Raw genomic sequence first — 22,737 nt, 5'->3', positions numbered from 1 at the left:
GGAGGTTGTGGACAATTAGCATGAAGACATAAGAGGCCGGGCGATCAAAGCCCAGGGAAGGACCGCCGCGTATCCGGATTTTCGGGATGCTGAGTTTTGGGCTGTCGCGGCCTCTCGCTCAAGCGACCGGCACCTCGTCTTTGAGATGTTGGGGCCGACAATATTGGAGAGGAGAAGGATAGACGATGGGCTACGTCGTGGCCGTGTGGCGGATATGCTGAGACACAAACAAGACAATAGATGCCGACGCTAGGGGACTAAGGCCATGTACAACTGGATGCGAGAAGTGTGTGCGACGAGGGAGGTGAAGGACGAATTCCCGTGGGCTTGGGGATGAAACTAGCCAGAGGCCGACCGGGCAGGAAGGGGAGGCAGGGAAATACATACCGGACTTGAGGCTGACCTGTCGGGGGGTTGTATCCAAGCTTCCGTGCGAAGGCGCGAGGCACGATGCAGACCTGGGGTCGACCGGCAAGGACCTCGGAGGTGGGGGCCGACCGATGGGATGTCGTTGAGTGTGTGCGAAGAAGAATCCGGAAGGAGAGGCAGAGGAGGCCGGTCGAGTGCTTTCACGGGAGCTGCAGCGTGGTGCCTGGGATGTCACTGCCGTCGAGTCGAGGTCCAGACTGGGAGAAGCTCTGCCGGTAGAGATTCCCCAAATGCACGTGGGCGGGACCGCGATGCAGGCCTGGCGCAGGTTGGAGAACGGCGCGGCAGGGGCAAAACAACTCAACTTGGGCCAGTCGATTGTCACTAGCAAGCTCGTGCTGAACGCCACGCTCAATTCGCTTGCTGATGGCCTTGGAGACGACCAGGTGCACGAGCAAGCAGAGCAGAGCAGCAGTCTGTTGTCGGGTCTGAAGTGCAGAGAGCAACCGACAGCCTCGCTCGCCGGGCCAGACCAAGCCCAGCCTGGCTGGTTCCTTGCCAGCCTAGCGCCAACTCAAGCAAGCCATGGACTGATCCCTGCCCGGTCCTGCGCTCCGTGACGCCTGGCTGCCGTCGCCCATGCGCTGCATCCGGCGTCATGATTTGCTGTCGGCCCAGGTCCGTGGGCCCTGCCGCATCGCCGTCGCCCCGCCGACTCGCCGTTATGACAGCATCTGCAACGCACCCATTGACCAATCAGTTGGCACGCACGGGCACGTGTTTGCCTGCCCCATCAAGCTTATTTTTTTTTTTCGCAGCGAAGAGAGCAAGCCATGGATGCAGATGCACATCTGACTGCACATTTGACTGTACACTGCACAAACTGCATAGATGACTTATGCATACAGACTCGAGGATGTGCATCGCATGTGATTGAGTACAGCACCCCGCGCAAGTGACTCCAGACATCGTCATACAATGGACCCTGAATGCTGTATCGTTTGCTAGACTCAATGAAATGAACTATAACGTAATCCACGGGTAAGCGGGTCACACGGGTGAACGGGTCACCTTCCAGTAACTCGTACGACAATATATAAGACAATTTAACCACAACGCCTTAAATCAATTCAAACTATTCAGAATCCTCTTCTTCAGAGGCAGATACAACTTTCTGACACGTACGAGCATTATGACCGGGCTCGCCGCAGACGCCACATCGTCGCGCGCGCGTTTCGGGCCTCCTCGTACGACCACTATTCTGACTCGTTTCCGCTATTAACTGCTGCGTCGCATCGATTTGAGCCTTCAAATCCTTTGCCTGATCAATCGTGAGGGACCCTCCTTTCTGTAGCTGCTTTCTTTTCGTACGACGACGGCGGCCGAGGCGGTCATTTGCATCTCGAAGTTCGGCGAGCTCTTGGCGCATAAGGTCCTGCTCGTGTACCATCATTATAACTCCTTTTCTCAGCTGCCGTAGGCTCTCAACAATGGACGACGGTGAGCTATTCTGGTGTCGTACGATGCGATTTTCAATATACTTCGTCTGCGATTCGGTCTCAATTAGGTTGTTCGGCGTCTTTGAAACCCATGGGGGTGGTAGTCCAGCAGAGGAACCTGGTGGTGTCGGCGTATGAAACTTCATATCTAGCTGCGAAATCACATAATTCGGGTCGTACGGTACTAGGCCTGTCGCTCTGAAGCCTGCCTGGATGTTTGATTTGGTCATTGCAGCGTCGTACGCCTTATAAAAGGCTGGGAGGAAGTCCTCCTTTGAAACGTGGGTTACGTGCGCCCGCATTAGACCTTCGATTTCTTTACCGTACGCCCGTTTCAGAGGTCCAAAACACCCAACATCGAGAGGCTGGAGCTTATGCGACGAATGAGCAGGCATACAGAGCGTGACAATATTCTGTTCCTTGCAGTAGAGCTCGAAATCGACGGAATGGTGGCTCTCGTGGCCGTCGAGGATAAGGAGGCGGTGGGTACCCTTCGTACGACTCTTTGTATGGAAATCAAAGTGTTTTACCCATTCTAGGCCTCTCTCGTTCGTCGTCCAACCGTTTTCTGAAAGCGCGATTACCCAGTCGGCCGGTAGAGGGCTATTCGCGGTCCAGGAGTCGAGGTGGACCTTCCCGGCGAAGATAATGTATGGCGGGATTGAATAGCCGTACGACGCGATACCCTGGATTACTGTAACCCATTCCTGATTGCCTTGTTGTACGGCTCTTGGCCTCCCGCGTCGATCGGAGGTCGTAACGACAGTTTCGGCGGAGATCTTGCCCATCGCGAAGCCCGTTTCGTCGAAGTTATAGATATCGTCATCGTGGATCCCGTATTTCGCGATTATGTTTCGTACGAGCTCAAACCACGCGCGATACGCGTCCGGATCCTCGCAAAGGACCCTCTGGTAATCGATTCTTCGATTAAAACGCGTACGGAGCTCAGGTCGTCGTCGTACGAAGGTTGAGGCCCAGTTCGTTCCAACGCGTGGCGCGTCGCGTACGCGGAGGAGTCGATCCGCCATTTCTCGAACACCACTTAACCGCGGTGGAAATGAACGCGAATCTAGGTCGAGTACGTATCGTACGATACTCTCCTCTTCGTATGAGGTTAATTTCTGGCAGGGTGGTCGGGTGTCGTGTTTCGCAGCTCGGCCGTGGTATCGTTGCTGGAGTGTCGTACGAGATACATTATAGATCTGCGCAGCCTTTCGTACGCTTAATTTTGGGTCGGATTGGAGCGCATTTAACGCTAGAACCAAATCACTTTCAATTGATTGTCGTCCCATGATTGGAGGTGGAGAAAAAGGAGAAGGAAGTGAACCTCAATTAAATTGCAGTAAAGTGACCCGTTCACCCGTGTGACCCGCTCACCCGTGGATTACGTTAATCACTATTGCCGGGATACTTTGCCTGTTAACCACCTCACAGCAGTCGAGCTTTCCTCTGGCCAAAACCACAGGTTTTTCCAAAGATGTGCAACTTAGCAATTGTGACAACCGGGCATGGGCCAAATGGGAAAACGCTTCTTGCCAATGTTGCGTGTCGTGCCGTAAATTTTTTGGACGTTCGGCCCCACCACATCTTGAAAGTCGTGAAGCTCCATAAGACCACACCACGACCTGCCCTCGCCGAACTACCGTTCCGCTGAGCTCTTAGAAGAAAAGAAAAACAGCACAAATTAGACCTACCATGGCGCCCATCGACGACAGCCACGACGCCCGGATAACACCCGCCAGCCCGGCCAACGTCGCCGAGCTGCTCAACCATGCCTGGCAGCACGACCTCGCCGCGCTGAAGCCTCTCCTCCGCGTGCCCGGCCCCGCGAGCGTCCAGGACCCCAAGACCGGCGAGACTCCCTTGCACGCCGCCATCCGCGCGTGCGGGCCCGCCGCGGACGCCTCTGCTTCTTCTCCCGATGTCGTTGCCAAGGCGGCCGCCGTGGTCAGCGAGCTCTTCATGAGCGGCGCGATCTGGAACGACGTCGACAGCAACAACGAGACGCCCGGGTGCGTGGCCGCCCGCCTGGGCCTCGAGCCTTTGTACACGGCGTGCATGGAGGCCGGCGTGCGGGCGGAGCTGCTGTTCGGCCTGCTCGACGGGTACGAGGAGCTCGAGTCGGAGGCCGCCGAGGACGAGATGCTCAATGCCGATGAGGAGGGTGGGGTGGGCGGCGATGGCGACATCGAGATCATCGACGTTGATGGCGATGAGGGCGATGAGGCGCCCGAGCTCACCACCGCGACTGCCGCCGGCGAAGCATCCAACGGCCAGGCAAAGGCAAACGAGGAGGACGAGGAGGAAGAAACCAACATCGTAGAGTCAGACCCCGACCGGGCGTTCAAGCCCCCGACCGACCCGCACACCGTCACGTCGCGCGACTACCTGCAGTCCAGCCTGACCTACACCGAGGACGGGAAGCTGCTCGACTCGTCCGACAACGGCGTCATGATGGCCTGGGAGACCAGCATCATGCGCGCGTCCGTCGACTCCCTGCTCACCCCGGCCCTACCCTCCGGCAAGAAGATCCTCAACATCGGCTTCGGCATGGGCATCGTCGACTCCATGTTCGCCGCCACCTCCCCCGCGCGGCACCACATCATCGAGGCGCACCCGGCCGTGCTCGAGCACATCCGCACCAACAGCGACCCCACCTGCTCCAGCAAGGACACTTCCAGGAACTTTGGCGCCAGCTGGGAGGCCAAGGGCTCCGAGGAGGGCGCGTACAAGGTCCACGCGGGCCGGTGGCAGGACATTGTCCCGCAGCTCATGGAGGCCGGCGAGACGTACGACGCCGTGTACTTTGACACGTTTGGCGAGGACTATGCCCAGCTGCGGCACTTCTTCACCGAGCACGTGCCATATCTGCTCACAGAGACTGGTGCATTTGGGTTCTTCAACGGACTTGGTGCGGACCGCAAGATTTGCTACGATGTGTATACGCGCGTCGCTGAGATGCATCTGAGCGATGCAGGCTTGGACGTGGAGTGGCAGGAGCTTGACGTTGATATGAAGAGGCTTGGCGAAGAGGGCAAGGGTGACTGGGAAGGTGTCAAGAGGCGATACTGGACACTTGACAGTAAGTCTCACTCCTATTGTGCCTTTCATGAACCTCTCATGTACTCGCGTCTCCTAACTGACATCCGTGTAGAATATCGTCTACCGAGATGCACACTCATGGGTTAGACTAACATGAACCGGCATTGAATTGCATGATTACGGCACGGACGTAGAGCATATAGACTGCATGGTGTTACTGGATACAACAAATCGATGCTTGGGGTATGGCTATCTATGACGATTTCGCATGGCACGCCAAACGAGTCACGGTCACCCAAGAAGGGTCTATTCGAAGTTCTCGGGGTGCAGAATACCAGCAACGTTGCCCTTCTGCACTCTCTTGAGGGTCAGAGCAGCAATGAGCGCAGCACCAACACCGCTTCCATCTTCGGCAGCAAGAACCTCGACAGGATCATGCTCCTTTGCACTCTTCTTGGCTGGCCAGTCGAGAATCTCGCGGAGCGCCTGCGCGCCCCTAGCCTTGAAGTGAGGATACTTGTTGAAGACAGAGCCGTCAGCACCAACGTGGCACTCTTTGAAGTTCTTCTTTGTGCAGATGGCAGCAACACCGCAAGCAGAGAGACGCGCGGCTCGAGTGCCGATGAGCTCGGCGGTGCGGCGGATCAGCTCAAGCTCGGGTCTTGTGGGGGAAAGCTGCAGCTTGTCCTTGAAAAGGTCGGCGGTCTCCTGCAAGTTCTCGAACGGGTCACTGGCACATAGTTAGCATTTCAAAGCTCCCTCTGAGACCTGGAGGAAACATAGACTTACTCTTCGATAGCGGAGAGGAATGACGCATCAAGAGAGTACGCCTTTCGGAGCTTATCAATGTTCTGACCCTCGAAAATGTGAACGTCCTTGTTGTCATGCAGGTCGACCATGATGAGACGGAAGATCTCGCCTAGGTACAGGCCGGCAATCATCTTCTCGAACGCCTGCTGACCGGGGCGCGGTGAGTCCTTGTCGATGATGATGTCGTACTTGGTTCTGGGCAGCACAACGTGCTCGTTATCGAAAGCACCCCACTCGCAGTTGATGGCCATGGGCAAATCCGGAGGCAGGTTCATGTGTGCCAGCTTGGGGATGGAACCACAGTCCTCCATGTACGCAGCGTTGCAGCCAGTGCCGAAAATGCAACCAATCTTCATCTTCGTATCGGTGTAGGCCGAGGCGATCAGCGTACCAGTAGTGTCGTTGATGAGAGCCGAAACTTTGATGGGGACGCCCTGCATGGGATTAGCGGCCAGTTCATTTCCAGAAGTCCACTCCACCAACTGACCTTGCGGTTCAGGGCCTCCTCAAGCATGGGGACAACGTTCTCGCCTTCGACGCCGTCAATGTCGAAGCCCTTGGTCCAGCGCTGGAGGATACCCTCGTCGATGTAGTTTTGTGTCGCGGGGTACGAGAAAGTGAAACCAAGCGGAATCTTTTCGCCGGCGGCAGGAGGCTCCTCGTGGTGGGTGTCAATGAACTGTTGGAGACAGTCGGCAATGTACTCCCAAAGCTCATCGGCATCACCAGTCTTCAGCTCTTCGGGCATGCGGTACTTGGACTGGATAATGTCGAACTCGGACTTGTTCTCGGTCAAGGTGATCTCGCAAACACGCAGGTTTGTGCCGCCCATATCGAGGGCAAGGTAGGTGCCAGTCTCGTAGCCGTCGGGGTACTCCATGACCCAAGTAGGGTTCATGGGCTGTGATCTGGGTCAGTATGAAGGCCAAAAGTTGGATTTGGGGAAGGGCCCTCTCACAATGCTGCCGCCCTCGACCGTGAGGCCCTTCTCCAGCTCTGATACAAAGTGCTTGGAGATAGCCTTCATCTTGGCCGTGTCAACGGTGAAGGCATCCTCGAGCTGCTTGATCTCAGAGAGAAGATCCTTTGGCACATCGGCCATGGAACCTGCCGAGACAGCCATGTTTTAGTAACGGTACAAGTGAAGTCTCGAAGAAGCCAGGCTCAAGGCGCGGTTGCGGAAACTCGCGATCGTGTCGACCGCTTGCTTATACGGCTCGCTCGCGTAAGACACCAATGACAAGGGAAAATCGTGACGTTCGTATCGGCATGCATGTCGGGAGGTGCGACCTATCAAAGCATGCCCAGCTCTTTCTTGCCTGAGGTTTTCACAACCTGGATAGACCATTGTACATACCCTTGCGGGACGGCGGCTTGCGAGGACCCAATCCGACCATGTTGACCGCTTATCGAGACGACGCCGTAAGCTGGAGAAATATTCGAATTGGCTTTTTCGGTTGTATGTTCGTCAACAAAACGTAACGACTGAAGTCGGCGCAGAAAAGAATACCCAAGCGTGTGACGTCTGTGTGGAGCATGGCGGGGTCTGTCAGCATATCCATGGATCAGAGTATTGTTGGAGAGTGTTGGACCCAGCTATCTGAAAATCTGACAGGCCTCGAATCTGAGGAGGAGCCGGCGGGACTGGATTCTGGATGCACTCACTTGGTCAATGACTTGTCGGGATGGATTGGAAACACTCTCTAGACAAGACTGTGCCAGACAGCGTCTCGGACATGGCGAGCTTCTTGTAATTAGCTAGCAGTGGAGACCGCCCTCGGCGGGCGTGTTAGTGGTTGGGCCCAGCGGTGAGGGGTCGCCTGGCTGGCGCGTGGCGGATGTCTTGATGAGGGAGTGACGGCAGCCGGAGCTGGGGGTGTGCCAATCGTGGCCGTTCCCCACCTCGAAAAAGCAACCAGATGGGCAGATGCCTCTAGCTCTCTGAATCCGTTGAGGTGCGGCCTGGAACCTTCACGGCAGCCGTGTCCGAAACACGGAGGGGAATCTGTTTTGAGCATCGCATTGTCCTGTTCGCCCTTGTCGCCAGCTTTCGGTGGGACCAGACAGGTACCGCATGCTTGGTACTTAGTAATGGCTGCAGAATGCTGGGATATCATTTGGCGTCCTGCCTCGCGCCGACTGGAGGTGTGAGAGCCTTGCCTGACAAAACGGGCTTCCACCTGAAATGGTCCTTAGATCCTACCTTAAGGTACTCACACTTACAGGCCGCTGTGTAATGAAGGCATGCTACCTACACAGTGGCGGTTCATCGATATATCTGACTTGTACCCTGTGATGCCCATGGCGCGACAAAGTCAACGTATTCAAGAATGCCAGGCGTGCCTCGGAGTCGCACGCTGGCGATCAGTTGAACATTTCGAGCAATCTTGACGGCCTGGATTGCTTTGTTAGACACCAGCCGGATCTGCGAGCAAAGACCTAATCCGCAGCTCAGCCATTGCTCGGTCAGTTGGTGTCCTTCAATTCGAGACAAATCTACTACCGATGAACCCAATCCCCCAAAAGTCAGGCCTTCAAGGATGTGATGGGTGCCTTAGGTGGTCGCAGTCGCTGGATGAAGCCATACAAATTTGGGGCATCAACACTGGCTGTAATAGGTCAAAGCTCTCTGGAAGCTTGCCCAGGTGACCCCTGCAGAAGGACAGTCTGTCCGCACCTTGTCTTTGAGGGTCTGGCTTAGCTAATCCCCGCCCCAAGCTTGCGGCAACGTAAGCGTTTCGCTAGCTCCAGTGCTCGTCCCTGAGCAACGTGGAGTCCAGCTTGCCCAGGTGTGACTTGAAGCAAGTGCCTGGTGAATCCCACTCGACATCAAGAAGCCCGACACCAGCTTCCACCACCGCCAATCGTGCCTTCGCGAGCACACGAAGCCAAGGGCATCACGAATTCGACTACTGCTGCGCAGACCGTCGATCGAATTGAGCTCGTTGCGGTATTATTGACACGGCAGAGCCTCCGTCGCCGCCCACGCCGTGACGCTGCATCCGCAGTAGCACCCCAGACTTCGACGCCCAAGCTCGACTTTCCGTTCTCCATTCACCATGAAGCTCCCTACCGTCGTGGCTGCGTGCCTCTCTTTCCTCGCACACGGCGTGGCCTCAGAATCTGCGACAACATCAAGATTGACACTCCCAGTCAACTTCAAACCGCCGCAGGTCTTCAAGAACACGAATGCGGTCCACCTCATTTCTCTCGAGAAAAGTTATGCCAAGGAGACAGTCAATGTAGTCATCGAGAATATCTCTCCCAAGCCACAGCAGGAATATTATGTTCCTTTCACAAGCAACCGTCTGGCTCATGTTGGCGGCTTCGAGGTGAAGGACAAGAAAGATGACGCGCTCGTTGGATTCGAGGTGGAGGCGGTCGAGTTCGACCCCACGAGGTGAGCATGAGCACATCATGCCCAGATTTTCAACCGCGAAAGTGTCATTTTTATAGCATCGAGCTGACCACATACCCTCGTAGCGATGTCCAGTACTTCCGAATCCGCCTTCCTGTCCCTCTTGCCTCGAAGGCGCAGCAGACCCTCGGTATTTCGTATTATGTCCTCGACTCTCTCAAGCCAATGCCTGCCTCCATTGGCCAGGCCGACAAGCAATATCTTGCCTACGACTTCTCGGCCTACTACCACTCTGCTTACCCGACACTGAAGCAGAAGACAGAGGTCAAGCTTCCCGGATCCGACGCTCCCGACTTTACTAAGGTTTCTGCTGGAGCAAAAGAGTTCCCCACGAAGCAGGGCTCGAAGCTCACATACGGCCCGTTCGAGACGGAGATTCCCGCTGGTGTGATCTCCCCTTCCAGGGTCCGCTACGAGTTCACACATCCGGTCGTCTACTTTGCCGAGCTCGAGCGCGACATTGAAGTCAGCCATTGGGGTGGCAACGTAGCTTTCGAGGAGCGCTACACCATGTACAACCACGGCGCCAACCTGACCACCCTCTTCAACCGTGTCAAGTGGGCTCAGTCGCAATACTTCAACCCTCAAACTTTTGCCCTCAAGGAGATGAAATTCCCCCTACGGGTGGGAAGCGAGGATGCTTATTTCACCGACGTCATTGGTAACGTCTCGACATCGAGGTTTAGGAGCAGCCTGCGCGAAGCCGTGCTTGAGATCAAGCCTCGCTACCCGGTCTTTGGCGGCTGGAAGTATCCGTTCACTGTGGGCTGGAACGCGGCAGCTAAGAACTTCCTCAAGCGAGCCAGTGGTGACACATACGTTCTGAACGTGCCGTTCCTGGAGGGCCCGAAGCTGGGCGAGGGTGCTCAATATGAGACAACAACCGTGCGGGTCCTCTTGCCAGAGGGAGCAGAGTAAGTTGAGGCCAGTTTCCAAAAACTTGCTTGGGATGTAGAGCTGACGCATGCCGAGCAGGAAAGTCAAGTACTTCGCCAAGATCCCATCGGACTCCATCACATCTGCCGTTATTGACGTGCAGAAGACCTATCTCGACACAGTCGGCCGCACAGTTGTTACCATCAAGTCGAGAAATTTGGTGGACGACATGCGCGGCCGTGACCTCGTCATCTCCTACGACTACAGCTTCCTCGCTAGCCTCCGCAAGCCGCTGGTCATCTTTGCAAGCACACTTTCGGTGTTTGTCGGCGTCTGGGCCATCTCCCAGGTCGACGTCAAATTTTCCACTAAGTAAGAGCATTGGGAAACGCAGGATTGCATCACGAAGGGGAGACGAAGAGCGATCGTCAAGGGACGACATGGTATGGTCCATAGACACAAAAGGGTGAACTGGCCGGATGATACCACGCATTGGCAGACGTAACAAGAAAATGCAAGATAAGCAAAATAAATCTTTACAGCCATGAAGAAGTTGCTGCCCAGGACGACGGTACCTCCAAACGTAGTGCATGCATGCAACCAGGACATTCCTCTGAGCGCGAGCTCGTCATGGGACTGGGCGACTTGGTCTCGAGGTTGGAGTCGTGCAGGCGGGCGGGGCGGGGCGCAGCAACAACGGCAGATGCAAGCTGACGTCGAGACGCTTCACTTAGGATGGGCACCGCAGACCCCTAGTTGGATCGGCACCTTCAGCGTGTGTGGCGCGAACGACGCCCGGTTTCTGTGTGTTTGGGTTCTTGCCCTTGTCAAGGTTCCATCCCCGAGGTGTAAAGCGCATACGTAGGACCCTTCCTGCAGCAGGAGGAGGGGTGGGCTGCACGGTCCTTTAGGTTCGTGATATGTAGTGCCAGTGCTGCGTATTGTGGGTAGGCAAGCCTGATCACATGGAAATGCCTGATTCACATGCTTGCCTTGTCGACGAGCAATGCAGACTTCACGATACATTGGGTTGAGCTGTTGATGAGTTGTTGAAGTGGCAATACAAGACACGTTCCCTCTCGACAAACTTTCTTCTCCGGGGCTCTTCCCTAGTTTCACCGTCAAGGGCCCATTGCGGATGATACTTCGTATTTTCTCTGAATACCATCGCTGTGACGATCCTCTTGTCTCTCGCATCAGTGTAATGGGGCTCAGAAAAAAAGGTTGACCTGGCTGACGACAAAAAGAAGGGGTCCAACCAAGGAATCCATGGTGGGTCCGCCGAGTTGAGATTGGCGGGAAGAACAATGGCCTTGTCTTTAATGGTTCTCTTAACACCCAGGGTCACATTGCAGATGAACACGTACGTAGTCGGTAGATCCGCGATTCAGGGTGGTGGGTGATGCTGGGCGGGGGGTGGTTGTTCTTTGTTGCACACGACAGCCCGAAAGACGTCGGGAGACCCTTGGGCCCTGACCTGGACAGCAGGGGTCTTTGCCCGTTGTCACCTGCTCGTCTTTCCAAGGCTGTGGACTTCCCAATGCAGGGTCCAAGCCAGCAGATCCAGCCTTTCGCCAGCACCAAACACGAAGTAAGTGGAGGAGGTATGTCGTAATCCTCTTCACATTTCAAGAGCCTTTGTGGGCGTACAGGCTGCGTTGCAAGGCCAGGCTCAAGTGCTCGTGTCCGGCAGTGATGCCTGAACGCTATGGGGTTGAGAATGTTGCCACTTGCGAGAGGCGCCTGCCTCAACAATGGGAGTTGGAGATAAATACCAGAGCTCATCCCGCATTTCAAGATGAGTTTTGTCCTCGTCCATCACATTTCCAATACTATCAAGTTGCCCCCTTCACCTACACATCTGCAGTCCTCTGTCAAAAACTGGGACACGTCCTTGAGTCCTTGACGCAACACCCCTGCACTCCACATTACGCAGTAGCCTTGGCCAAAGCAATAGCCTTGGCCTAAGCAATAGCCTTGCTTCAAGCGCTCACCAGGTCCGGCTGTCAGCACGTACCGGAATACTAGGTTCTTAACAAAGTATATAAGTCGCGTCGAACAACGTCTTTCCAAAATGCCTGGCACCGTCACCACCAAAACCACCTACATCTCGACCAGCCCCAGTCGCTCTTCACAAAACATGTGCTTCCGCGCCGAGCCCGCCCACCACAAGGGCAACTACTACTACCACGAGGAGTACCACCCCGTGCGCAGGCACCACCACCACGGCCACCACCACCACCACCACAGCAGCAGCCGCTCATCGGTGCCCGTGTACGTGACACACAGTCCGCGCGTGAGCACGAGCAGCTACCGCGCCAGCGTGCCCGTCATTTACGAGACCCGGACCTCGACTACCCGCTACCGGCCATGAGTCGAGAGTCCCTGATAGAGACAGTCATGGGGCTACGCTAGCCAGCAACACCAACAGCGCCATTATTATTCACGACACGCCTGCCTTTTGTCTCTGAGCATCATTGTGGGCATTTTTCCCGGCGTCGGGAGCGGTTCTAACGCCAAATGAACGGCGTATCTACTATCGGGAGCGGAAGTCGTTCCGAACCCAGTTTGCTTCGAATTCATTTGGGCGTAATATCTTTAATTTCAATACTACCTGTATCTTCGACTGTATGATTCTTGGCACTGGCCTGTAGACAATAATATCATCAATTCAAAGAAAGCACATGCATCGCATCCTTCCCGTGGCTCGTGGTGGTGACCTGGAAGTTGGGTGTGCTTGTCACTACTAGCGCGAACGGCCAGACCAGGACGGGGCGGGAATGACGTCATGCCCCTCACGACCACCTGGGGCAGGGGCTGTCGTCATCGGTCACCTCTTCCGCCTGCCAGACTACGGCTTTCGACGGCGGCCCCCCCCCCCCCCCCCCTTTCGCATGCTCTAATTATGCGCTTCGGAGAGCGGGTATTCCGTCTGGTCTACCAAAGCTCATATCGAGAGCCACTGGCGCCGAACGACGACTCTATGCTGTATCTAGCATTCTGCTACAACATGGCGCCAGAGCTACAAGCCCCCAAGGTCTCGTAGAAACCTGCAATATTCAGCAAGGACGCCTGACACATTATCACATCATGCTCGCAGCTCCATGCTTGGATGTCTCGGGCCAAAGCCCGTAAATCGCAATTCTATAGAGAAGGCAGGGAACTAGAGCACCCAACCCCTCACCAGCTTGGCGGTGGTGGCAGACAGGCTGCCCGCCTACCCGAGAGTCACCTGGTTCTCCTCTGCGGGCAATGCCATCCTCTTGCCCATCAGCCTGGCACCCAGATGATTGCTCTTGAGACATTCCCGGCCTTCTCCTGCACCCGTGTACCACTCGAGATCTGTCAGCCCCACGCCCGCAGCGATCTGGAGCGTGCCGATCTCCGCGTGTCCGCGCCAAGCACCCCTGTAAGTCGTGCTGGAACTATTTGCACAGAAAACGCCTCTTGACGTCTACATCCCGTCGAGGTGTCCCAAAGAAGCTCTAGAGCTGCCACCGGGTCGGCCGTTCTGGTGACTAGCTTGCCCCAACAGCGTCGCGGGCTGCCAGTGCTGCTGCACCTGTCTCTGGTGCATAAAGGGCGAGCTACAAGATGGATGGCGCCGGGCGCTCTCGAGCTCGGTGCTCTTTCCCGCTGAATAACATTTTCTGACCTCGAGCAAGTGAGCAGTCGCAACTGCCTTTTAGAAAGACACCACCAACATCAAACAGCATTGAAGGACTCTGGGCACAATCGAAATAATCATGTAAGTCTGGCCACATCCATGGCGCGCATCCATCCACTGCAGCGAACCCCGCGAGTAGCAGCAATGGCGTCATCAACTGGGCGCCGCAACAGCTTCTTCCCAAACACAACCTGGTATCTTGCAAAGCCCTTGCCTCGCAGACACAGGCGACATGCACCCCGCATCGAACATGGTCGGCAGGAAAGAAGCAAAGATCTGTCACTGACTTATGGAACTCTGTTGTTCGCACACTGTAGGAACCGTGCTCTGTCAATTCGCTCCAATAAGGGCTCTGGCCAAGCCAACACGTCCGGCGGTGGCCGCAAGGGCTTCTCCTTTGCCTCGCTGCGCGGCTCGGTACAGCCGGAGCTGTCGCGCAAGCTCTTCCGTCTCATCAAGTCGACCAACAACCTCATCTCCCACCACGAGGCCGCCGGCAAGGAGCGCGTGTCCATCGCCACCCAGCTTTCGGAATGGGGCGAGCAGACTGGTGACGACGGCGTCTCCGACATTAGCGACAAGGTCGGCGTCATCCTCAGCGAGATTGGTGAGGTCGAGGAGGCCTATGCCCACAACCTCGACGAGGCCCGCGGGGTCCTCAAGGCTATTCGTAACACGGAGAAGAGCGTCCAGCCCTCGCGAGACAACAAGGACAAGATTGCCGACGAGATCCAAAAGCTGAAGTTCAAAGAGCCCTCGAGCACCCGTCTGGTTGTGCTGGAGAACGAGCTCGTCCGGGCCGAGGCTGAGAACCTCGTTGCCGAGGCACAGCTGTCGAACGTGGTACGTGATGATGGTGGTCGTTGCTAATCGTGCGCGGAGGCTAATTGACTGGGGAAAACTAGACACGTGAGAAGCTCAAGGAGGCTTATGAGACCGAGTTTGCGGCCGTCATTGAACGAGCCGAGAAGCAAATCATGCTGGCCAAGCACGGTCGCCGCCTTCTCGCACTGCTTGACGATTCTCCTGTCACGCCTGGTGATGGTCGCCCCGCATACAATCAAGGCAGCCAGGCGAGGCAGATTCTTGATGACGCCGAAGATGACCTCAAGGCTTGGCAGCCACTGCTCGAGGAACACGAGGCGCAGTACGCAACCTCGTCGCACGAGACACCCCAGGCCACCTCTTCGAGCCAAGCCATTCCTCGCGGTCTGGCGGTCTCCACGGACGGGCAGAGCACATCCCAGGGTGGCGGCCTCGAGTCCAGCAGCATTAACACGGCTAAGGATAAGGAAGGCACTGAGCTCGAGGACCCTGCGGTGCCATCTCAACCGTCATAGTGGACAGGTGTCCGGTGATTTGCCGTCATGGATCAAGTGTGCTGGGAATTCCAGGTGGACATGCGTCGTTATTTTGCTTGATTGTCTTGCTTTTGTCACCCTCAGGTCGGGGTCTCTCCCGCCTGTTCTGTGAACGTTTCCGGGGTTTGAACTAGGAGAGGACGTCGCAGGGGATGTAGTTCAAGCAGCGAGTTGGAATTATCCTTGTACCGACGTAATTGGTAATTTTTGTTAAGAGTCAGTAACTTCGAGGACTTGTGACAGTGTTCTTGACGATCCGAGAGCTGTAAGCAGAACATGCAGTAAAGCAATATATCGGGGTGAATTGTATGCATCAATCCCATCCGGATACTTTATTGTGGGTCACAGGCCAAGCTCCCCCTGTCTAGCTCCGAGATGTCGAACTCCGGCCCTGCATGACGATCGGAGACAATATTGACCATAGCTATTGAGCAGCCCAAGAAATGGAGGCTCTCGTTGTCTCGAGGCGACAGTTGGCACGGCCAATGCTCCAGCTCTGCCGGAGCTGCAGTCGCCATTTGCGGACACGACAAGCTCGTAGAACATATGCGAGCACAACATCACAACCAGATATTTACGATGTGGTCTGCGTGGGCGGCGGCCCAGCCGGCCTGAGTCTCCTCACAGCCCTTCGTAAGTAATGATCTCACAACATGTTTCTGTGTTTGCTCTGATTGCTACAGTCCTCGCCTAGGAACCTTTGGCTAATCTTACCGATTTACAGGCTCGAACCCGACAACAGCAGGTCTCCGAGTCGCCCTCGTCGAGGCGCAGGACCTCTCCAAGACCCGAGGCTGGAAACTCCCGCCCGATCGCTTCTCGAATCGATGCAGCTCTTTTACGCCGACCTCGGCGAACTTTATGAATACCATTGGCGCATGGCGGCATCTCCAACAGGACCGAGTACAGCCGTACCATGAGATGCAGGTCTGGGATGGCGTCAGCGGTGCGCGGATCGAGTTTGACTGGGAGCCGCGGCAAGATGGACATAGCGACGGCGGCGGCAGCAGCAGCAGCAGCAGGACAATCGCCTACATGACCGAGAACCTGAACCTCACTTCCGGACTGCTCAGCAGACTCGACGAACTCGGCGGCACTGTGATCTACGACAACGTCAAAGTCGAGAACATTGCCTTTGGGGAAGAGAGCGAGGAAGACGGCGGCCTGGATCTGCGGGAGTGGCCGATCGTGCAGCTCACGGGCGGCAAGCAGCTTGCGGCGCGGCTCCTGGTCGGCGCGGATGGCGCCAACAGTCCCGTGCGCGCATTCGCGGGAATCGGCAGCCAGGGCTGGGACTATGACCGGCACGGCGTCGTCGCGACGCTGCAGCTCGAGGGCGCCGGATGGGGCGGCGACGACCTCAAGACGGCGTATCAGCGATTCCTCCCCACAGGGCCCATCGCGATACTGCCACTTCCCGGCAACCACGCCAGCCTGGTATGGTCCACCACGCCAAGCAACGCCAGGCTGCTCAAGAGCCTGTCCCCGCAAGACTTCATCGCGAGCGTCAACGCCGCGTTCCGCCTCGGCGTCACGGACCTCGAGTACATGCACACGCTCACGTCGGGCGGGCAGGCGGACGAGCTGAAGTGGCGGCTCGAGCACACGCGCCTCGACCCGTACGCGGTGCCGCAGGCCGTGGTCGGCGTGCAGGAGGGCACCGTGGCCTCGTTCCCGCTCAAGATGCGCCACGCGGACACGTACATTGGCGAGCGGGTCGCGCTGGTCGGCGACGCCGCGCACACGACGCACCCGCTCGCCGGGCAAGGGCTGAACCAGGGCCAGGCGGACGTCGAGAGCCTCGCCAGGACGGTCGAGTATGCCGTGGCGCACGGCATGGACATTGGCACGCAGCTCTCGCTCGAGGCGTACAACTCTGAGCGGTACGCCGCGAACCACGTCCTGCTCGGGGTGATTGACAAGCTGCACAAGCTGTACTCGGTGGGCAGTGGGCCGCTCGTGCCGCTGCGGTCGGTCGGGCTGAACGCGGTGAATGCGCTGAGGCCGCTGAAGCGGTTCTTCATGGAGCAGGCTGCTGGAAGCGGTGGAAAGATGTTCTAAGTGTCCAAGGCGGTTGGGAAAGAGGAGCTGACGGTCCCATGAGGAACGCCGTTGTACTTGATATTGTAAGAAAGTGTGATGTTATATTGTCTCATTGCGCAGGAAGAAGCGATTTCTGTGATCGTCAATGCTGAACTATCCATACACGCATGGATGTCTCCCGGTGAACCCATCTCGCTATATGGTTTGCCAACATTGGCCGTGGCCGTGGGATACTTGCTTGAATGAGCACAAGCTTTGTCAAAGACTAGGGACGGATATTCTCTACTATAGATCAGATCATGGGTCAACGTGGAGTTCTTGATTCGACGATCTCGCTTACGCCTCAAGTCGATGCTTCGCTGGTGCTGAACATGTGCCACGCATGTTCGCCTCGTTGCGGAAACAGCAGAAAGGCCGAACGCAATCCCAGAAGCAAACAGCGCACCTTCCTCCCCCGATTTTGCGTGGCCTTCGCAGTAAGTTCAGTACGGTGAGCGCTTCACAATGAGTCCTGAATCGGACTGCAGCGTGCTTTTCTCCTCCCAATGTTACTGAACCATCCCGTTATGTGAGGACTTTCAAGCGCTGTCGTGAGGGCGAGGAAGCACATGGTTGTCATATTGGCACTGATGTGTGACGCATTTGGCCTGACTCACCTGACTGTGGCAGAAGACCAACTCCTCGCTTATGTCGACTTTCAATATTCCAGCAAACGGCAATTGCTGATTCGATATCGAATCAAGTCGATTTGCTCTGACGAGGAGAAATACCATGCTGGTTCTGATTTGTATAAATGTCGTTTCACGAAACCCTCGTAAAAGTGATCAAGCACTTCGCGTCCACTTAGCTCAACAACATCTTCATCTTCCTTCGCAGGCACACTCCACACAAGGCTGACTTATGGTGGCAATAGTACGAAGAGCGACACACGAAGAATATTCGTCTCTTCTCACGACTAGAAGTATATCTTGCTCAACGGCTGGTAAAGAGCCGCCGCAGTCACAGTTGCATCGTTACATTTCTCCGAGCCAGGTGCCACAGTCACCTTCCGACAGAGACAATACTTTTGGGTTCACCATTACCACTGAAAACCGCCAAGCGCAGAACGACAAGAGCATCTTGATAGTTCGAGCTGCATTCACAGCAAGATGTGTATCGTCGAGTTCATCGCGTATACATGTGGCCATCGGAGTATCCCTGTCCACCGGCCATGTCCGATGACAACACATCTCCACACGAATCCTGTCTGCCCGCCGGTGATTCCTTCTTCAAGTAGCCCTTCTGAAGCCTTGGACTCCGCAAGGACCCCGATGACAGCCGAGGATTCTGGTCATATCAGTGCGGAGGAAAAACGAGTGCAGACATCGTTCCCGGAGACGGTCACGTACGCAGATGCGATGTGCACGGCGTGCTCGCGAATCCTCCATGCGAACTGGGTCAACATCCTCGAGTATGAACATCGCTGGATGCATGAGCGCGGTGCCTGCGGATGTCCGGTGGTGTTTCCGGCGCTGATGGGGCCGAGAGTCATCGACGGTGGAAGAAGTGCTGATCGTGGTGATGACGATCCTCACTCTGAGTATGACAGAGTAGAGAGATATCGGAGCCGGCAACAGCTTGCCGTTGCCGAACCCCAAGTAGGCTACCAGGGGAGCAACATGGGCTCAGATACAACCAATACTCAAGCAGCGAGAAAGGGTCGCAGGGTGAAGGCTAAGAACAAGAAATCAGCAAGAGACAATGGCTATACTACTACTCACCCGGCGGTAGCTCCTCTTTTCCAAGAGCACGGCCCGAACGATTCCCCAGACCCATATCGATCAACGCCGTCGGCTTCGTATAGAAGCCATAACAATACTGAGAGCCCCTATGACGACGACACGCACCAGATATTCCGTGTCGCGATTCGCCTACCAAGCTTATACGCTGCCGAGTGGACCCAGGACCACCGCCTGCGGCACGAGGACGGTCTCTGTCAATGTCCCGTAAGCTTCGAGCGATATCTCGCCGGGGATTATGACTATGGCGATCCCGAGGAAGATTCTGCGTTCGACCCGGAAGCCTATCATGAGCGGGATAGCGAGGTTGAGGTCGAGCCATACTTTTCTCCTACTGGGGATGTGACAGAGTACGAAGGCAGTCCTGACAGTCCTGCAGTCAACCAAGGCGCACATTCTTCAGATGAGCAAGATGAGTCTGAATGTTCAAGTGTCAAAGGTCTCACGGCACAGAATGAAGAAGAGAGCAGTAAGCGTACCGTCCCGCTCAGGATAGACGACCATTACACGTCGACAACTCCGGGTCCATCGAGACGGCGTTCAACAACTTTTCCAAGACGGTCCCAGAACGAGGATCAGGGACTAAGCTTCATGGAACGTGTAGCTGGCCCTGCTGCACCACAACCCGTGGCCACGACACTGTACAGTCGATCGGGAACCGCAGCATATACGCCATACAGCTCACCAAGCAAATCCCACGAACATGCTCATAATCAAGCGGGCCACAGCAACCGTAACTACAATCAGCATGAGCGACGCAAGGTCTCTCGAACGACGTATAACCATGCTCACCGACGACATAACCAGCAGCAACTCTCACGAAATGACTCATCTCCAGGTCGTGATAAGCGCTATGCTCGAGATGGCCAGCGTGGGGACCATCTGCCTACGAACACAACAGGCAGCGATGCAATGACGAATCGGCTTCCCATTGCGGGCTTCCCAATCGGCGCGGGCCCCGAAGGACACTCTCATGCCGGCGACTTTGAGGCATGTTGTCTGAGGCTGCCTAGCCTCAGGGAATCAGCCTCGCGCACAAATGAATCTTCTTAAACGCGAACCGTGGATCATTCACAGCAGTGAATACAGCCCGCCAGGCGAGTACGGCTACCACATCATTTTCGCCACGGACAAACCAAAGGGTTTTATCAGAAAGTATCATGCTGTTTTTACTTGGCAAATCTTGGCTGTCTCCCTCTCTCAAAGTTGTCAAATTTCTTCATTTCTATTCACGCTCAGACCAATCCAAGCAATGGGCCAGTCCGAGATGGTTCTGCTGGTATGAGCCTGCCTCTGATGATGATGTACACATTTTTGACAAAGCTGAAAGGGGTCAATGAAACCACATGCGATTTGCGTCACGGGAGGAGTGCTCATCCTCCCATCCTCTCCACCACTAAACGACTATCTGGCAGAACCAGATATCCACCGACCTCGTCTCCTTATTCACTCTTTCCGCCATCCAAAGGGCCCGATCATCTATCAACCTCACCTAGATGGGGAGTTAGCGAATGTTTTCTATTCGACAAAATTGCAGCTGACGGCGCAGCAGTGAAAGAGACTTACCAAACACCAAGTCCATAGTACCAATGACCGCCACGGCGTCGGCAAGCAAGTGGCCCTTGGCAACGTGGTCGAAACCACCCAAGTGAGCGAAACCGGGAGCACGGATAGCGCACCGGTATGGTCTCTCACTGCCATCGCTGACGACGTAGACGCCCATTTCTCCCTTGGGAGCCTCGATAGCAGAGTAAGTCTCTCCCGGTGGTACCGAGTAACCCTTGGTGTAGAGGAGGAAGTGGTGGATCAGGGCCTCCATGTTCTCCTTCATCGCGGCGCGGGGAGGGGGCGAGATCTTGTAGTCCTCGACACGAACAGGGCCAGCGGGCATGTCGTTGAGGCACTGGTGGATGATTCTTAATGACTGACGGAACTCCTCCATGCGGCAGAGATAACGATCGTAGCAGTCGCCATTGACACCGACCGGGACGTCGAACTCGACCTTGTCATAAGCATCGTAGGGCTGGCTCTTGCGGATGTCGTAGGGGACACCCGATCCACGAAGCATGACACCAGAGAAGGACAGGTTGAGGGCATCGGCAGCCGAGACAACACCAATGCCTTGGAGACGCTCGATCCAGATACGGTTGTCCGTCAACATCTCCTCAGTCTCGTCGATCCGGTCGCCGAACTGGGTGGCCCACTGGTAGATATCATCGAGGAGACCGACAGGGATATCCTGGTGGACACCACCGGGGCGGACGTAGGCGGCGTGGAGACGGGCGCCAGAGACACGCTCGTAGAACTCCTACATGGCAAACGTGTTACTACTCTTGATTCTGCGGTTGATATCACAAACATTCAAATCAAGCGATGCATTCTTACCATGAGCTTCTCCCGCTCCTCGAAACCCCACAGGAATGGTGTCAGGGCACCGACGTCCATGGCGTGTGAAAGGACAGACATAAGGTGGTTGAGGATTCTTGTAATCTCGCCAAACAGTGTGCGGATATACTTGGCTCTCTCGGGAATCTCAACGTTGAGGAGCTTCTCGACAGCCAGCGAGAAGCACTGCTCGTTGGTCATCATGGAGACGTAATCCAGACGATCGAAGTAGGGCAGAGCCTGGAGATAGGTCTTGTACTCGATGAGCTTCTCGGTGCCACGGTGCAGCAGGCCGACATGGGGGTCGGCACGCATGATCTCCTCTCCGCTGATCTCAAGGATCAGACGCAACACGCCGTGGGCAGCGGGATGCTGGGGACCAAAGTTGACCGTGTAGTGGCGGACCTTGCGGGTGGCGACATCGTGCTCCTGCTCGTAGGACTCATCGACGCCCTCGGTCGGGACGATTGTGGTGCGGGCGTTGGGGTCGATGGCGACGGCCCGGCGCAGGGCAGTCTGGGAGAGGGCGCGGCGCGCAACGGGCGTGGTGGTCGAGGGCCGGAAGGAGGATATCCGGGAGGGCGCGGCGGCGGCGAAGTGCTGGAGACGCCGGGCGCCGCAGCCGGCCATGCGATAGAGCGACGCCATGATGCCGTCGAGGGTGGCTGTAGGCGATGGGCGCGTCAGGCGATGCGCAGCTCGGTGCTGGTGGGAGCAGAGACGGTGGCTGCTCCGGGCTTGGCTGGGTCTCGTTGCTCGATATCGTGGATAGTGCTGTAGCTTCGGATGCCTGCGCCCGTGCAGCCAGTAGCCCAGCAGTAGTGATGATGAATTGGGGCAAATCGATTGGATGTGCGGGTCATGGCCAGGCTAGCACTGCCATTTTTCCTAGGCGGGTGCTGCTTAGGCAGAGTTATGCACCAATGGGGGCGAGCCGGGGCCCGTGCCGGGTAGGCGTTCCGTCCCAGGAGGCGGCGGAAGGAGCGCTCGGCGCCGGGAGCTCCACTTTTGACACCCTCGCAGGACCGGAGCACAGGCTCGTGTAAGTCGCCAGCGCTGCACTCTTTCCCATCACGATCCTTGACTTCTGCAGATATCACACCGCATGAATGTCTTTTCTCATATTCTGTCTCGATTCCTCTATCTGTGGTTATGCCGAGTCTTCGCCATGACCGTAATGCTGATACATCTGGTTGCCATGGCCGGAGCCCCTTCCGCCAGCCATCGTGGCTGCTTGGTTCTGTCGTTACCTGACGGAGAAAGGTGACCTTGCGATCAGCAAGGGGAAAGAGCACAGGGCTATCTCCCGTTCCCTGCCTGCCTCTGTATGTGCTACATGGCCGTCTCCAACAGGCACGCAAGATGCCCCTCTTGGCTGACATTAGCTATCGGAGATGAGCCCAATACTCTCTATCCCCAATATTCACATTATGCTATACCACAAGTCGTCTCCGATGCTCCAATCCATTCGCAAAACATACATAATATC

The 22,737-nt window shown here is 56.2% G+C and overlaps 7 protein-coding genes across 7 annotated transcripts; 5 read left to right on the top strand and 2 right to left on the bottom strand.

The window, feature by feature from the left end:
* Positions 1-3,563: 3,563 nt before the first annotated feature.
* Positions 3,564-5,057, top strand: B0I36DRAFT_239549 (arginine N-methyltransferase 2; the record flags this gene model as incomplete). The annotated part of the gene is made up of 3 exons (XM_046149697.1): positions 3,564-4,037; positions 4,086-4,950; positions 5,023-5,057. The coding sequence occupies 3 exons, from the start codon at positions 3,564-3,566 to the stop codon at positions 5,055-5,057; spliced, it is 1,374 nt and encodes a 457-aa protein (XP_046014919.1).
* Positions 5,058-5,216: 159 nt separating this feature from the next.
* Positions 5,217-6,843, bottom strand: B0I36DRAFT_360295 (hexokinase; the record flags this gene model as incomplete). The annotated part of the gene is made up of 4 exons (XM_046158279.1): positions 5,217-5,640; positions 5,700-6,154; positions 6,208-6,621; positions 6,679-6,843. The coding sequence occupies 4 exons, from the start codon at positions 6,841-6,843 to the stop codon at positions 5,217-5,219; spliced, it is 1,458 nt and encodes a 485-aa protein (XP_046014918.1).
* A 1,636-nt stretch (positions 6,844-8,479) lies between these two features.
* B0I36DRAFT_381672 (Ribophorin I) lies at positions 8,480-10,768 on the top strand. Its single transcript, XM_046160880.1, has 3 exons — positions 8,480-9,120; positions 9,204-10,052; positions 10,114-10,768. Exons 1-3 carry the CDS (start codon positions 8,780-8,782, stop codon positions 10,388-10,390), a joined length of 1,467 nt encoding a protein of 488 aa, XP_046014917.1. The 5' UTR covers positions 8,480-8,779; the 3' UTR covers positions 10,391-10,768.
* A 3,336-nt stretch (positions 10,769-14,104) lies between these two features.
* On the top strand, positions 14,105-14,805 carry B0I36DRAFT_206428 (Eisosome component PIL1/LSP1; the record flags this gene model as incomplete). The annotated part of the gene is made up of 2 exons (XM_046148844.1): positions 14,105-14,524; positions 14,587-14,805. Coding segments are annotated over 2 exons (639 nt in total), but the record flags the coding sequence as incomplete, so codon positions are not given.
* A 722-nt stretch (positions 14,806-15,527) lies between these two features.
* B0I36DRAFT_239742 (uncharacterized protein) lies at positions 15,528-17,103 on the top strand (the record flags this gene model as incomplete). Its single annotated transcript, XM_046149712.1, has 2 exons — positions 15,528-15,675; positions 15,767-17,103. The coding sequence occupies 2 exons, from the start codon at positions 15,528-15,530 to the stop codon at positions 17,101-17,103; spliced, it is 1,485 nt and encodes a 494-aa protein (XP_046014915.1).
* Positions 17,104-18,395: 1,292 nt separating this feature from the next.
* B0I36DRAFT_360291 (uncharacterized protein) lies at positions 18,396-19,916 on the top strand (the record flags this gene model as incomplete). The annotated part of the gene is made up of 1 exon (XM_046158278.1): positions 18,396-19,916. The coding sequence occupies one exon, from the start codon at positions 18,396-18,398 to the stop codon at positions 19,914-19,916; it is 1,521 nt and encodes a 506-aa protein (XP_046014914.1).
* Positions 19,843-22,070, bottom strand: B0I36DRAFT_317000 (nife hydrogenase-like protein). Its single transcript, XM_046153107.1, has 3 exons — positions 21,249-22,070; positions 20,430-21,171; positions 19,843-20,355 (listed from the first exon to the last, which is right to left on the bottom strand). The coding sequence occupies exons 1-3, from the start codon at positions 21,894-21,896 to the stop codon at positions 20,339-20,341; spliced, it is 1,407 nt and encodes a 468-aa protein (XP_046014913.1). The 5' UTR covers positions 21,897-22,070; the 3' UTR covers positions 19,843-20,338.
* Between the last annotated feature and the right edge of the window lie 667 nt (positions 22,071-22,737).

This window comes from Microdochium trichocladiopsis (assembly GCF_020744255.1).
Source record: "Microdochium trichocladiopsis strain MPI-CAGE-CH-0230 chromosome Unknown B0I36scaffold_3, whole genome shotgun sequence".
Lineage (NCBI taxonomy): Eukaryota > Fungi > Ascomycota > Sordariomycetes > Xylariales > Microdochiaceae > Microdochium > Microdochium trichocladiopsis.
The sequence above is the reverse complement of the archived record's forward strand: the minus strand, read 5'-3'. Positions and strand labels throughout refer to the sequence as shown.